The 13,907-nt window shown below is 55.3% G+C and overlaps 4 protein-coding genes across 4 annotated transcripts; 1 reads left to right on the top strand and 3 right to left on the bottom strand.

Moving 5' to 3' along the window:
* Nucleotides 1-202: 202 nt before the first annotated feature.
* On the top strand, nt 203-2,924 carry N656DRAFT_771867 (uncharacterized protein; the record flags this gene model as incomplete). Its single annotated transcript, XM_064813893.1, has 3 exons — nt 203-314; nt 408-1,027; nt 1,071-2,924. 3 exons carry the CDS (start codon nt 203-205, stop codon nt 2,922-2,924), a joined length of 2,586 nt encoding a protein of 861 aa, XP_064665812.1.
* A 275-nt stretch (nt 2,925-3,199) lies between these two features.
* Nucleotides 3,200-3,784, bottom strand: N656DRAFT_801872 (uncharacterized protein; the record flags this gene model as incomplete). The annotated part of the gene is made up of 1 exon (XM_064818181.1): nt 3,200-3,784. The coding sequence occupies one exon, from the start codon at nt 3,782-3,784 to the stop codon at nt 3,200-3,202; it is 585 nt and encodes a 194-aa protein (XP_064665811.1).
* Nucleotides 3,785-4,287: 503 nt separating this feature from the next.
* N656DRAFT_771866 (glycoside hydrolase family 2 protein) lies at nt 4,288-6,948 on the bottom strand (the record flags this gene model as incomplete). The annotated part of the gene is made up of 1 exon (XM_064813892.1): nt 4,288-6,948. The coding sequence occupies one exon, from the start codon at nt 6,946-6,948 to the stop codon at nt 4,288-4,290; it is 2,661 nt and encodes an 886-aa protein (XP_064665810.1).
* Nucleotides 6,949-10,119: 3,171 nt separating this feature from the next.
* Nucleotides 10,120-12,128, bottom strand: N656DRAFT_718277 (uncharacterized protein; the record flags this gene model as incomplete). Its single annotated transcript, XM_064812265.1, has 10 exons — nt 10,120-10,157; nt 10,219-10,454; nt 10,516-10,618; nt 10,665-10,887; nt 10,942-10,993; nt 11,046-11,167; nt 11,221-11,278; nt 11,330-11,461; nt 11,516-11,604; nt 11,658-12,128. The coding sequence occupies 10 exons, from the start codon at nt 12,126-12,128 to the stop codon at nt 10,120-10,122; spliced, it is 1,524 nt and encodes a 507-aa protein (XP_064665809.1).
* Nucleotides 12,129-13,907: the final 1,779 nt, after the last annotated feature.

The following is a 13,907-nucleotide window of genomic DNA, read 5'->3' as shown; positions in this document are numbered from 1 at the left end:
AGCGCCAACTCCGTCCGGTCGACACATCAGTGAGGTGAAGGAGGATGTTATTCTTCACAGCCAGGCCCGATTCGTTCTGGCAGTCTGTCTCAAGGCGCTGTACCAGCGGGATGGGAACGTCGACCATCTCAATCTGGCTTGAGACGAGATTCAGAAGGCGCACCGCTTCGCTGCCATGATTCCCAACGGGGACTATCCCGAGATGAATCTCATTGTCAGCCGCTTGGGTCTGTTGCTGAGGCTCCGGTTTCTGAAGTTCGGTCGGCTCGCCGATGTCGATCTGGCTGTGCAGAGGATGGAAGAGGTGTTGAGCGGTACGCACAAGCTTCGCTTCAAACTTGAACACACTAGGTACCTACGCTTCATCGACCTGTGAACACACGCTGACATTATGGAAACTGCAACAGACCCAAGGAGTAGCAGGGATAACCGACGTGAGACGAACGACCTAGAATTACTCGGCAATTACGCCCTCATCTTGGAGACCCGGTTCGACAGGACCGGCGCACTGAGCGATATTGAGAAGTGCGTTCAAAGCAACGAGCGTGTCCTCTCACTTCTTCCGCCTGATGATCCTTCGTACCCAGATGTTCTTTGTTCCTTGTCCGGCGCCTATTCGAAGCTGTTCAAGATATCGAAAGACACCACCCACCTCGACGCTGCCATGGCTTATGCTCGGAAATCGTTACCCATTCTCCGGATGAACCCGCAAGCCCACGTAGTGGCGCTGAACGACATTGGAAGCATCCTATACAGTAGACTACATACCAGACTCAGCCAAGGTAAAGGCCCTCTTGACTACGATCTCTTGGCTGGGGAGGTGAACGAGGCACTCGACTGCGTCGAGGAAGCCCTGCGTCAGCTTCCCGAGCGACAATTTTCTCGTGGCACCCTTTTCTTTAACCTAGCCAGGCTATTGCAGTCAAAGAACGCGATACAGCCGTCGGACGAGATACAAGCGCGGTGCTTAGCTGTCTATCAAGAGGCAGGCATGGAGCGCAGACTTCCAGCATGCGGAGCAGAAACTGTGGGTTGGAAAAGCTGCAGCCCAGCAGTTTTGCCTATCCCAGCGGTGGACCGAGGCGTCTGCTATTCTCCAGGAGATGATTCAATTCATGGACATGGTCGCGCCTCGATGGTTGCCCAGCAAGGACCGGCTAGATATTTTGTCCGAGTTCCACGGCATAGCGGCCGACGCTGCTGCTGCCCGGCTGATGTGTTCTACTAGTAGCTGCAATACTGCCAACTCTTCAGTCTACGAGGCTCTACGGCTCCTTGAGATGGGGCGAGCAGTGGTGTTGTGCTCCAAGCTCGATTACCGCAGTGCGTCCCGGAGCCTAGAGGCCGTTTCCAATGGCTTGGCAGAACGTTTCAACCGGCTCACCAACGAGCTCGACGCGCTTGCTCGGTTCGACACCCGCAGCAAAGTGGACGAGCAGCGTAGAAAGCTAAACAACAAGTTAAGGGACATCATGACATCAAGCAGGGGCATCCTGGACATTCCAAGCCTGACGCCGCCACTGCCTTCCGGCTCGCTGGAGTCGTACAACTTGCGGCAGAAAGCGCCCCATGTCTTCAATGCCTACGAGATGGTGCAGCGGGAGATCAGCATCCTTCCGCCCGAGGGGCACGAGGATGAGATCTCAAAGCGCCATAAGGAGGCATCCCGGGATTTTGATCGCCTGGTGGCGGAAATCCGACAACATGATGGGCTGCACGACTTTCTCCGTCCTCTGAGCTTGGAGGCTACAATTGCGCTGGCAGGGGACGACCACATCGTAATTGTCAGTTCCAGTGCGATGGTCGGTCAGGGCAACGCCACCATCGTCAACCGGGATGGAATAAGCTCAATCCCGCTCGCTGAGCTTCGCCCCGAGGACATCGAGCGTCTCATGGATATCCTGCGGAAGGCAACGACTAGCTGGACCTTGAGGACCACGGCAGCGAACGACAAGAAGGTGACCATGGTGCTCAAGTATCTCTGGGTGACTGTCGTGAACCCGGTTTTAGTCCACTTGGAGAAAAGGGGACATCTCGCCGGCGAGTTACTCCCGCGAGTCCATTGGATCGGAACAGGCCTTTTGAGCGGTGCGCCTTTCCATGCCGCGGGGGACTATGCTTTCACCCAAGACAGTACTGGTACCGGGACTTGTGCGATGGACTACGTCGTGTCGTCGTACACGCCCACTCTGCGCTCCTTGGCATACGCCCTCGAGAGCCATCAGGAGCAGCACGGCTCACTGCGTCCAGCTGACCGGATGCTCATTGTGTCTGCAGCCACAGTGCCAGGACAGAAGCAGCTACAGTCCATCGCCGAAGAGGTCATGTCCATCAGAGCGATAGCCAGTATGGCGAGTCTGCAGAGCCATATCCTCGACGGCGCCACCCCAGCATCCGTTCTTTCCAGGCTCCCTCTTGCAAACATCGTTCATTTTGCCTGTCACGGCGAGGCAGATCCTCGAGATATCGAAAACAGCCACTTGGTTCTACACGCAGACATCACCGTGGATGGAGAAGCTCCTAGAGCAAATGACTCTGCCAACGAAGGAAAACTCACGGTTCGCGAAATACAGGCATCCAAGATGTCGAACGCCACAATTGCATACCTTTCTACGTGTTCAGGCGCGGAGAGCAAAGCCACCAAAGTTTCTGATGAGGTGATTCACATCGTAAGCGCATTTCAGATCGCTGGATTCGAGCATGTTATTGGGAGTCTTTGGAAGACCAAAGACGCGGCATGTCGGCAGGTTGCCGAGGAGTTTTACAGGGCGCTCTGGCGTGCTAAGGGGCCTGGTGAGCCTGCGGTCGAGGTACATCATGCTCTGCACATTGCTGTTCAGTTGCTTAGGGAGAAGCATCGGGATAAGCCACTGATCTGGGCGCCCTTCGTACATTATATTATGGTGGCTGAGGGGGTGATCTAGCCAGGTAACCCCTAGAATTTCCATCGAAACAAGTACCTAGGTGTCCTTTTCACTCTTTTCCCTCAGAATCTGCGCCCAACTCGTTTCCATCTCCATCTTCGCCCTCCACAATGACCGCTTCGAGCACATCGTCCTCCGTAATCTCGCTTCCCCTAACACCCCAAGTGACCATCCATCGTGTATCCCCCAAGAAACTCTTATCCACCGTCTTACTAGAGTACCACTTGAACGACACCTTGCAGTACTGGATCACATAAACCGACTCCCCTGCCACATCAAACGTCTGCACTTCTCTCCTCCGCCTTCTGCACCGACCCGCCTACGCCAGGATCCAGCGTGCCAGCCAACGACACCATCCCCGGCACCATTACATTCGCTTCGACGACAGAAGACACAGGGACACTGAAATTCACCCCCAGCCCCCTTTCTGACTGCTCGCCCCGTTCCAAAACAGCATCCACAAACGTCCGGTACCCCACGGTAAAAAAAATAAAAAAAAACATCCTCCCCATCCTCAATCGCCGCTTCCAACCACACGCATCGCAAAACACAGCCTTCCACTGCGCAAGCTCGTACTGCGTCGCCAGCGTCGCCTCGACACGCGCGATATCGCTTCGCTTCCGTCCGCGGAATAGGGAGAGCAGCTCGGTGAGACGGATATCGCTGCTGGTTGTCTTGGTGGTGTGCACGAGTTCGTTGACGTTTTGGCGGGATAGGGTTACGCTGAGACGCGGCTCGTCGGCGGGGAACGGGTCGTGGTAGGAGCGGAGGGGGTTGTAGATGTCGGTGGTGAATCTGGCGAGGGCGACGGAGGGGAGGGGGCGGAGGGGGAGTGAGTTTGTCCATTTTCGGGAGGGCATGGCTGATGTTGGATGGAGTGAGGTCTGGACTACAGCGAGGAGTGGGCAGTTGAAGTTGATGATGTTGATTGATGAACAGTGAAGTTTGGCGGGAAAGTTGAAGCGCTGAGCTGAGGTCTCAGGGGTTGAGTGTGCTAGGCGTCAACCGTGACCTAAACTATACCTTAAGTGAGCTGCGCCACGGCCATCCGCAACTAGCAAGCCAACGCGCCGCGGCTCGGCTTGCTTACGTATGTCGGAGCTGATCGAGACTGTGAGGCCTCACTGAAGTCGATTGGTCCAATGATTTCAACGACTAGGGTGCTAAGAGATTTGTTTATAAAACAAAGGGTTCGCGGAGACGCTGGCAGTTGACGTGAGTACAGTACAAAGATCAAGGACAATACCTACCTGCGGATACCATATCAGCTTCTCCGTCGATAGTCGTATTATCCTAGTGTGCCATCGCGCATTTTCCACTATTACATCCGGAACCCAACGAGACCATTCCACCATACTTCAACTCACTCAACGTCCAGCACCAGTTCACCCGCCTTAATCCCCCTAGCCTCGGCCCTGACCGTAATCCTCCCCTTGTCTCCTTGCCTGGCCCTTACAATCGCCAACGCCCGACCCCTGAACGCCTTTCTCTCTCTCGACGGAAAGGGGGTCATATCAGTCGGGTCACCGTTGTCCGTCGACACAATCTCCCCGGGGCCCGTCACGGAAAACGTCACAGCCGGCTCGGCATTGGCGACAAATTCTCCCTTATCATCCACCACCGCAACCTCCACAAACGCCAGGTCACTTCCATCCGCCATTATGCTCTTCCGATCGCGGTACGTCGTCATCTTCAACTCCGCCGCGTCGCCCGTCGTGCGCATCGTAGCGTTAGCCCACTCGCGCCCGCCCTTGTACGTCATCACGCGCACCTCGCCCGGTTCGTACGTGACCCTGTCCCAACGGAAACGGTATGTCCCCGCGGCCCTTTTGATGCGACCTTGCGGTCTGCCGTTGACAAACAGCTCGGCCTCGTCGCCAGATGAGAACACATGGACGGGTGTGACCTGGCCAACCCGGTTGGGCCAGTTCCAGTGAGGGAGAATATGCGCCATCCTGACATCCGGGTTCCAGCGCGCCTGGTACAGGTAGAAGCGGTCCTTGGGGAACCCGGCGAGGTCAATGATACCAAAGTAACTGCTGCGCGATGAGTCGTAGGGGGTCGGCTCGCCGAGGTAGTCCCAGCCGGTCCACACAAACTCGCCTCCGACGTAGGGGTACTGGTCCTGCGCGGCAAACACCTTATCGGGCGAGGCCCCCCATGACACGGCGTACAGCTCGTACGCGCTGACCTGGCGAGTCTGGGGGTCCACGCCGGCTCCGTTAGTGCCCACGATGGCGTTGTTGCTGCTGGTCACGGGGAAGAGGTACGTGCCGCGGGAGCTGACCACGGACGAGCTTTCGGTGCTGAAGATCATCTTGTTGCCGTGGCGGGCGCGGAAGTTCTGGAAGGTTGGCCCACCGTTGCCCCGGCCCTCGCCCTGGTAGTTGAGTCCGATCATGTCGACGACCGAGGTGAATTCGGCGTCTGGGCTCGCGTCGTTCATGCCCACTGTCGACAGCCGCGTGGCGTCTTCTTGCCGGACAATATCTCGGAGTCGGCGGGCCGCGGCCGCACCGTTACTGCTCCGCTGCTCGGCAACCTCGTTGCCAAAGCTCCACGCCCAGATGGACGGGTGATTGCGGTCGCGGCGGATGAAGGCACGTAGGTCCGGCTCGGACCAGTCGGCGAAGATGGTCTGGAAGTCGTTGCGCACCTTGTGGCTTCCCCAAGTGTCAAAAATCTCGTCGAGCACCACCAGGCCCATCCGGTCAGCCATTTGGAGCAGTTCGGGCGCCGGCGGGTTGTGCGACGTTCGGATTGCGTTGCTGCCCATCTCCTGCAGCATTTCAAGCTGGCGCTCGGCCGCCCGCACGTTGAAGGCCGCACCGAGCGAGCCAAGGTCATGGTGTTGGCACACACCCTGCAGGTACACTCGCTTGCCGTTGATGTAGAGCCCATCCCCCTTGTATTCGAGGGAGCGGATGCCAAAGGGCGTCTCGTATGTGTCGATGAGCTGGCCGTCGGCGTAGACACGTGTGATGGCGACATACATATTGGGTTCCTGCGCCGGCCGGGGCCCCCATAACCTTGGGTTCTGCAACGTGACCGTTCCGTTGACCGACTTGATACTGCCTGGGCCTACGCTGAGGGTCGCATTGGGAAACCCCCCAACTCTCGTGCCCGGTTGCCCGCCCGCCCCGTCCAAAGTGTGGATGTCAGTAACGAGCTGTACCTCAGCTGATCCTCCAGTTCTGGCAGCGTTTTCCACGTCAACGGTCAGGTCTAATGTGGCTGACCGCGACGAGACTTCCCTGCTCCTAATGTAGGTTCCCCATTGACCGACATGGATTGGATGTGCTTTTGTAAGCCAGACATTGCGGTAGATTCCAGCACCGGGATACCAGCGCGACGAGTCCAGGGCCTGGTCAAGCCTGATCGCTAGTTGATTATCTCCTGACCGGACGTATGGTGTCAGGTCCAGGCGGAACGAAGCGTAGCCATATGGCCACCCGCCCACCAAGACGCCGTTGAGCCAAACAGCAGCGTACGACATGGCGCCGTCAATTTCAAGGTAGACGGCCTTTCCCTCGTCGGCGGGCGTAAGAGCAAAACTGCGGCGGTACCAGCCAACTCCTTGAATGGGCAGTCGGCCCATGCTACCCCCCACGGGTACGTTGCTGCCCTCGTAAAATGGCCCCTTGATGGCCCAGTCGTGTGGCAGGTTGATGGCTTCCCAGGAGTTGTCATTGTACCCAGGTTGTGCATAGCTGACATTAGCAAGCGGAGTTGTAGGCCTCTGAGTGCGGCGCGATGGATCACTGATGAAGTTGTTTGCCGACGGCATCATCCATGGTTTCAGTGTGTTGTAGTTGAGGTTGTCCGGGTTTGACGTGAAGCGCTGGAAGCGCCATCCCGCGTTGAGACTCACACGCTCCCGGCCCACCGGTCTCGTATCATCCTGCCGGCGTGTTGCGACACTGCGCGCATCGACAAGTGTGTTGTCCGACCTCAACGCAGCGAGGAGAAACAGGCCCAGCAGAGTGTGCCAGAGAGCACAACATGCCCTACGACCGGAAAACATGGTGGATCGAGGTGATGGACTGCCGGCGATGGTCCCGAGACACTGTCAGGTCCTAGGGAATTGATCAGGACGGGACTTAAAAATGGCCCCTCCGTCCATTGACCGGATGTATCATGTGGTCTTGTCCCATGGCACCGTTGCAATCCCCATCGCGGTTACCCCAGGTCATACTGGACGTGTCGTTCTTGCCATTGGGGCGCTATCAACCGGCTGGTCCGGCTCTTTCCCTTCGGTAGTATATAATATTTACGGGCAGGTATTACCGCCTATCCCATGCCTTGCCTGAGTTGCAGTTCCTGCCGATCCCCGCGATCCGGCCCACCAGTCCCAGAAACGCGGTTGCTCAGTTCAACCGAGCAGCAAGAGCGGCACCTCATTCTTAAGATTCTTTGTCAGGAGAGTTTCATTGCAACAGAGCAACCCCGCCCCTGTGTTACTCCCATGATGTCAATGGTGGAAATGACCAGGAATCACAGTGACACGGAAAAGATCACAAGACGGAGAAAATATTTCCGCTTCTCACACCTCGGGCTGTGATTGCATCCTGAGCCATGCTCAAATCTGCGGCACCTTCGTGTAAACTTACAGACGCATCAACTTAACACTGCCAGGTCTAACCTCTTGTCCCGTACAGCAATAGAGATGGTAGCCACGATGTAAACAAAGAACCTGCCGTAAGCCCGCTTTGAGTATGGGTGTACAAATGCATACTAAGCTGCCTCTTTTGTTTACAAGCTCTGACAGTCTCATAACTGACAGTTATGTATCCCTTATCCCGGCCACAGCGCAATTTAAACGATGTGAACCCTTGCTCCTCCTTTACCAAGGGTTCAGGTGTCGCTCTGACGCCCTCCCGGCCTCAGCTTGGCCTTGACCATGCTATAACAGGCGCGAACACTTCCAGATGATCTCTCTAATCTCGACACCTCCCTCAAACGAGACTAAGTCTATGGATAAGTTCTTTAAGGGGTGAGATCACTACTTAAGAATGCTTTACTAGTGTACCCAGTTGAGCGTACCTAATGCCGTGAGACAAACAATCCCCTGCGACTTGGAATCAGTGCATATCCAAAGTCCAACGGCGATCCTCGGACCTGCTCCGGCTCGACACGCCGTAGACACCGGGTCCCGGCTTAGAGAGTTGTAATCGGGCCTGCCGACTTACGTCGGGACATCCCGACTTGACTCAGAGGTCTGCCGGCCGAGTATCAGCGCGCTTATGGATCAAGATCTTGAGACAGTGGTAGCCGCCAATTAACTAGTGTCAGGTACTCAGGGGCATACCTTAAGTGACTAGTACTTGCGGTGGAAGACCAGGTATTCACCACTAGTGTGCATACGTCTCCTACACTAGGTAAACTCATTGGATACCACCCCGACCAAGCCATCGATACTTTTTGAAGGTACAAAACGAGTGCCTATTGGGTGGATTGCCGCTGGCGTGAAGAACTTAGTTCCATTAAGGGTGGCACTGCATTGTAGTGGGACTGGAAGGGGAGTTATGTAGGCGAGTAAGAGCTTACCCGTAGGCAGGATCCATGATGCATTACAAAAGTACTAGAAGCTACATTCCCCTGGCGGATAGGTACTACTTCTGGTTTTGGGGCGTGTACCATCGCGGTCTTTTCAAGTTGCAAGTCTAAGGCTTCAAGTAGGTGGTACATGAGTAAGGCAAACTAAGGTATCTGACTCGGGTGCTTGGCCGAGTTGCGTTGCCCAATATTCATTGTGATATTCGAAATGCAGTGCCAGGTTCTCTCACCCCAGTTATGATGTGCTACTTACCTACTAAGTAGTACCGTAGTTAATGTATGTACAGTACCAAACGTGCTCAAACACGCTCAAAATCTTTGCATGGACCTATTCCCCAAGGTAAGGTATACTACGTTCTCTACCTTGCAATACTGGTCCATATTTTTGGCATGCACCTTGCATTCCACGGTTTTGTGAGAAGTGACTACTGACAGGTGGAAAGCGGAAGCCAAACAGAGGGAGTACGAGCTGGGGAGAGGAATCTGACGGCAGCTTGTGCACGACAACTGAATGCCTACTCATAGTGTGGAACAGTTATAGTATATATTACCGTTAGTTGGGTGCATTTAATCAAGAGACTGTCCTTTTTCCTTCTTCTTCCTTCCCTCTCAATATATCCTGTGTAGGCGAGGGCGGGTTCAAGTTGCATAGGGTCAGCTCAGCCTCTCTCGGCACACTCTTCTGGGTCCCTTACCTCCCCAGATTGAGGTGAGCTTACTAGTATGTATGAAAGGCTAAAGGGCTCCTTGACAACTGGGGTTTCATATCATCAAACGCACAGGATCGATCATGTCATGAGCGTCATGGGTTGTGCGGGAATATGATGCTGCTTGAGACGGCGTCATCCTGCGTTTTCTTTTGCACACTGAAGGTGTAATCGTGCCCAGACAGCATCCAAGACGACGTAGAGCCTAACTCGCCTTAGGTGCTGTTAGCGGCCGGCACCGTAGGCCCTGATGCCGCGGGTACGGAGCTCGCCCGAAAATTGCCCGTTTAGGAAAGAGGTTGTTATTCAGTGTCCCGCCCCTTGGCACTGTCGTCTCCGGGCCGTTTTTCCAGCCCCCCTTCGCCAAACTGATCACCTCCCTCCTGAAGCGTGTCAAGATCTGGATTCTGGATGCATCATGGTGGGCGTGTTGACCTGGAAAGCTGACCTCACTGCTGCCCAACCTGCTGCATCATACCGTAGGATCCCTCCCCGTCAACGCAAGATGACGGCATGGCCTCTTCCGCTGGGACAGTGTGGTGTTGTTGAATCTAGAACCAGCGGGTGAGGGCGGGAGATGAACGAACCAGAAACTAAAATGGCAACCATTTCACAAGGGTAAAACAGATAAGCTTTTTCATTTAGACACCCCGTTGCAGGATTGGGCTTGATAACCGATTTAATTAGTTCTCAGACAAGATCATGCGGTTCAACGTCTAACTCGAACCATGCGCTGCCCTGTCTCGTAACAGGTTTTAGAGCAAAAACTCAAGAAATTCTACTGCCTATACCAATGCTGCCATTCTCAACCCTCTCTGCCCGCCAAAATGCGATATATGCTTCTACATGTACCCCACAAGACATGGAGTACAGGAATGGTTTGATGCGAGGCGCTACTGTGCTTTGCATGGATACTGAAAGATCGGGCCGGCTTAAAAGTCCCACAGAGTGCCAAACGCGTGCAATCCGGCTGGAGAAAACGTCAGCCGCGGGATCCTTGCCGCCAAGAGCTGTCAAAGGGAGCAACGTACCTGCGCGGCAACCTTGCATCATCTCGTCGTTGCCCTGCTTGTTGGACGTGATGAAGATGACCTCGGCCCCGAAGCTGTCCCACGTCTCCTTGAGGAGCTTCACCGTGTCCGGCCGCCCTCCTCGCTTCTTGGAGTCCCACAGGATCATGCGCTCGGGTGGGATATTGTTGTAGATGAGGCCTGTGATCGTCGGACCGAACGTCTTTTCTTGGTCGGAGCCGATCCAAATGAGGAACCTAGCACAGCATTAGCGAAAGCAAGAAGCAAGGAGCCCCTTTGCTCGCTAAAACTACGTACCAATTCTCACTTTGGATGCAGGTAGACAGCGCCGCCCCGATACCGGTTCCCGTGCAGATGCGAATTCCTCGCTTGAACATGGCGGACGCGTGCCCAACACCAGCTATTCCGTGTTAGTCAACGTTCCGTCCACCAGGAAGGTAACCTACCGAACTTGAGCTCTCGGGTCCACACCGTCCTTGGCGGGTTAGCGACGAGATCCTTGGTGAAATCGCCCTGAACGCCGCAAATCATGTAGTGGCAGCCGGATTTTCGGCCCTCACTGATGATGCCAAAGGCATGGTACTCCATGATGGACGTTCGGCTGATCCTCCCGAGCAGCCCTTGCTGCATCCCACGCTGAAACTTGAGGATGGCGACTTTGGGCGACGGCTAAATCCCTCACGTCAGCGGTGCCGTGCGAATGGAGCCGCGAAAAGAACTCACAATCTCAACCTCCACAGGCACCTCTCGAAGAGTAACCCAGGGGATGAGAATACTGTGTGTCGTTAGTCATCAACTCAGAAGCGACACTGAAGTCAGAGACGTACAAGATGGTCATGAAGACAGCGAACCAGAGCTCTTGCGTGCTGAGCAGAGAGTTTGCATCCGCTCTCCATTCCCCTCGCTTGATGTCGTACGAATTTCCAAGAACCACGAACACCCACGTGGCCTAGTCCTTATTAGTACCATGCTCGAGCTCTTTTCCAAAGGCGTGAAGCATACCGCAAGACCCAGCCATCCAATAAAGCGGTGGTGTCTCTCGAAAGTGTTGTGGTGGTTGCTAGTAGATTGTCAGCCGAGTCCCTCGCATCAGAAAAATTGGCACACTGACTTGCGAACCCATGGGAAGGCGCTCAGGACTGAGATGAAAACAGCAACATTGGTAATGATACCGGTAGCAATCACTGAGCTGTGTTGAACAGAGCGATACCTGATAATATCGACGATCTTGAAGACGAGCCAGCTTGTAGATGCGGTCAGCTGAAGAGTTCGGAAGGCTCCAGTTCCAAGAACTTACGCCGCTCCCGAGAGAGCACACCCTGAATGAATGCCTCCGACGTGCTGCAGAATGGAAGTCACGGCCAACTTGAGCCATACCGGAGCCCACTAGCCGCTCATTAGAGTCTCGGTCGGTAAAAGGGGGAAGACTGGGAACATACGCTGCGCAGGCCGTAGATGGAAATCATGTACAGGATTCTGAGAAACAGTTCATTCCGCATCAGAACGGCGCAGAGGAGATTGCCGAGAACCAGTGCACCGAGATGGTTCTCGGCGTACGGGAACCGACCAAGAGCGGTGAGAATGATGCCCGTCAAGTTGAGTAGGGTGACAAATGTGAAGAACTTGCGGTACGTGTTGAACCAAAGCTGGAAGCGGATCCATCTGCTGACCTTCGGCTTTGGAGGTTTTTTGGCCGCTGCTGGGGGCACCCGTGGTGCCGGGATTATGGCAGTATCGGCAGAAGAAACCTTCTTCTCATCCACATAGGCCGGAGATGGCGGTGAAAGCACGGGCAAGGTCGGGGTGCTATCGTAGATGCCCTTCTCGGCATCGTCCCACGCGCACGACGTGATGACTGCCCCCTCGGGGGTAGCTTCTTCTTGATGTGTCCATGTTGGGTGGGTGGACATGGTGACCGACTCTCGTTGGTAGACAAGCAGCTGGTATCAAAAAGAAGGAAACCAGTCAACGCCTAGCGAAGTGAAGTGAAGGACTGGGCTAGCATCCGTGAGATCTTGCCAGATTTGCGAGCTTTAACTGTTTGTAAAGACAGGATGGGAGAACCACAAGGAACCGTGGCCCGAATCAAGGACAAAGAGGGCTACGGTGAGCGCACGAGCGAAGGCTCTTCGTTCCGAGAATGGTATGGCGTTCCCTGACGCAGAGCCACGACGCCGGTTCCAACGACCGATGGCGAGCAGGTGGCCAAGACGAGGCGGAGAGTTGAAGATCCAGATCCGGGCCCTGATGCTACCTAAGTAGTCATCCGGGAACAGGACCGTCGAGAGGCGGTTCCCCCTGTTTAAAACACGAGGCGGGCTCCATGGAAGCGGGTCTGGGAGGCCTGGGGCCGTCATCAAAAACGAGCAGATATGATGTACCGACTCCTGCCAAGGAAACGAATAACATGCTGGCTCGAGGTGGCCTGGCCTGACTGCGGCGCACCAGCTCCCAAATCCGCCAGGATAGATATGCCGGGGTGCATTTGTGGGGAAGTCTGGGGACGAGGAAGCCGTTCGGGCAATTGCCGCCTCTGGGGTGCGCTTACAGGCTGTACAGGCGAGGGCTATGTCCCAATTAGGACGCCAGGACAATACATCAAGCGAGATTGATGCTTTTTACCGCCGCCCCGTTGGGCATGCAGCGCTGATGTCACATGTACGGGAGCGTGCTGGTGGTCGCTGTCTCTCGCTGCTTCTGCCAAATACCGCATTAAAGCAGCGATTAGCCAAATTAACCCCGGATTCTGAGCCGGAGACTGCACATCCACACGGCAACACGTGTGAGTGCCCGGCAACCAGATTTTTTCGCGGCCTGCGCTCGTCTGGCGTCTAGGTCTAGGGAGGCACATGGAGAATTGTCCAAGGCATGGTGATGTGCTCGGACGAGAGGAGGCATGAAGAGACGCCGTGCTGATCATAGCCGCGCGACACGCGAATATGTCTTTTAGACAGTTCTACCGGAGTTCAGCGGATAGCCCTTTTCAGCCAATGAATGCTACATAGACTCGTGGAGGAATTGGCGGCAGCGTTAGCCAGGTAAGGCACCGGACGCGCCGGGCCGGAGTCAGTTCTGCGGCCCATTGAGGCATGAGCAAATACCTCGTGGACCCATTGGCTAGATCTCTGCACGAGATGGCCATATCTGTGTTCGTGTACCTCAGGTGGCTCACCGATTAGAAGGTACACGATAAAGGCCCCATCACCAGGGACCCATCCCACTCTTGATCAAGACCCCCCACACGGTGGTTCCTCGGCGTCGCGTTCCTTGAGGCACCGATCTGCAGGCTGCAGTAGCGCTAGAGGATCGACGGAGAGACGGGAAGAGCGCCAGGGCAGCCCAGCCTGTGTGCTCTCAGCCTTGGACAGCCTCGATGAAACGAAAAAAAAAAAAAAAAAAAAAAAAAAAAGTGGTCCGGGCCACCGGACGCAGAAAAATGCACGAAATCGGCAGATATTTGACAGCTGCCGCTCCCGGCGCAATCTCGTGGAAACATCATGTCTGCAGGCGCTCTCAAGGCTTGGAATCATGAAGAAAGCCGGAGACAAATTGTTGACGACGGCTGAAAAGTTCCTGGAGATGACCTAGGTACGGATGCAAAAGCGCAACGATGGTTTGCGACTCGGCGGCGGTTGAGACCGGGAACCGTATCAGGACTCAGGAGTCTACACAAAGGGATCTGTTCGACG

The sequence above is a fragment of the Canariomyces notabilis genome (genome assembly GCF_033297395.1).
Source record: "Canariomyces notabilis strain CBS 508.74 unplaced genomic scaffold N656scaffold_33, whole genome shotgun sequence".
Lineage (NCBI taxonomy): Eukaryota > Fungi > Ascomycota > Sordariomycetes > Sordariales > Chaetomiaceae > Canariomyces > Canariomyces notabilis.
The sequence above is the reverse complement of the archived record's forward strand: the minus strand, read 5'-3'. Positions and strand labels throughout refer to the sequence as shown.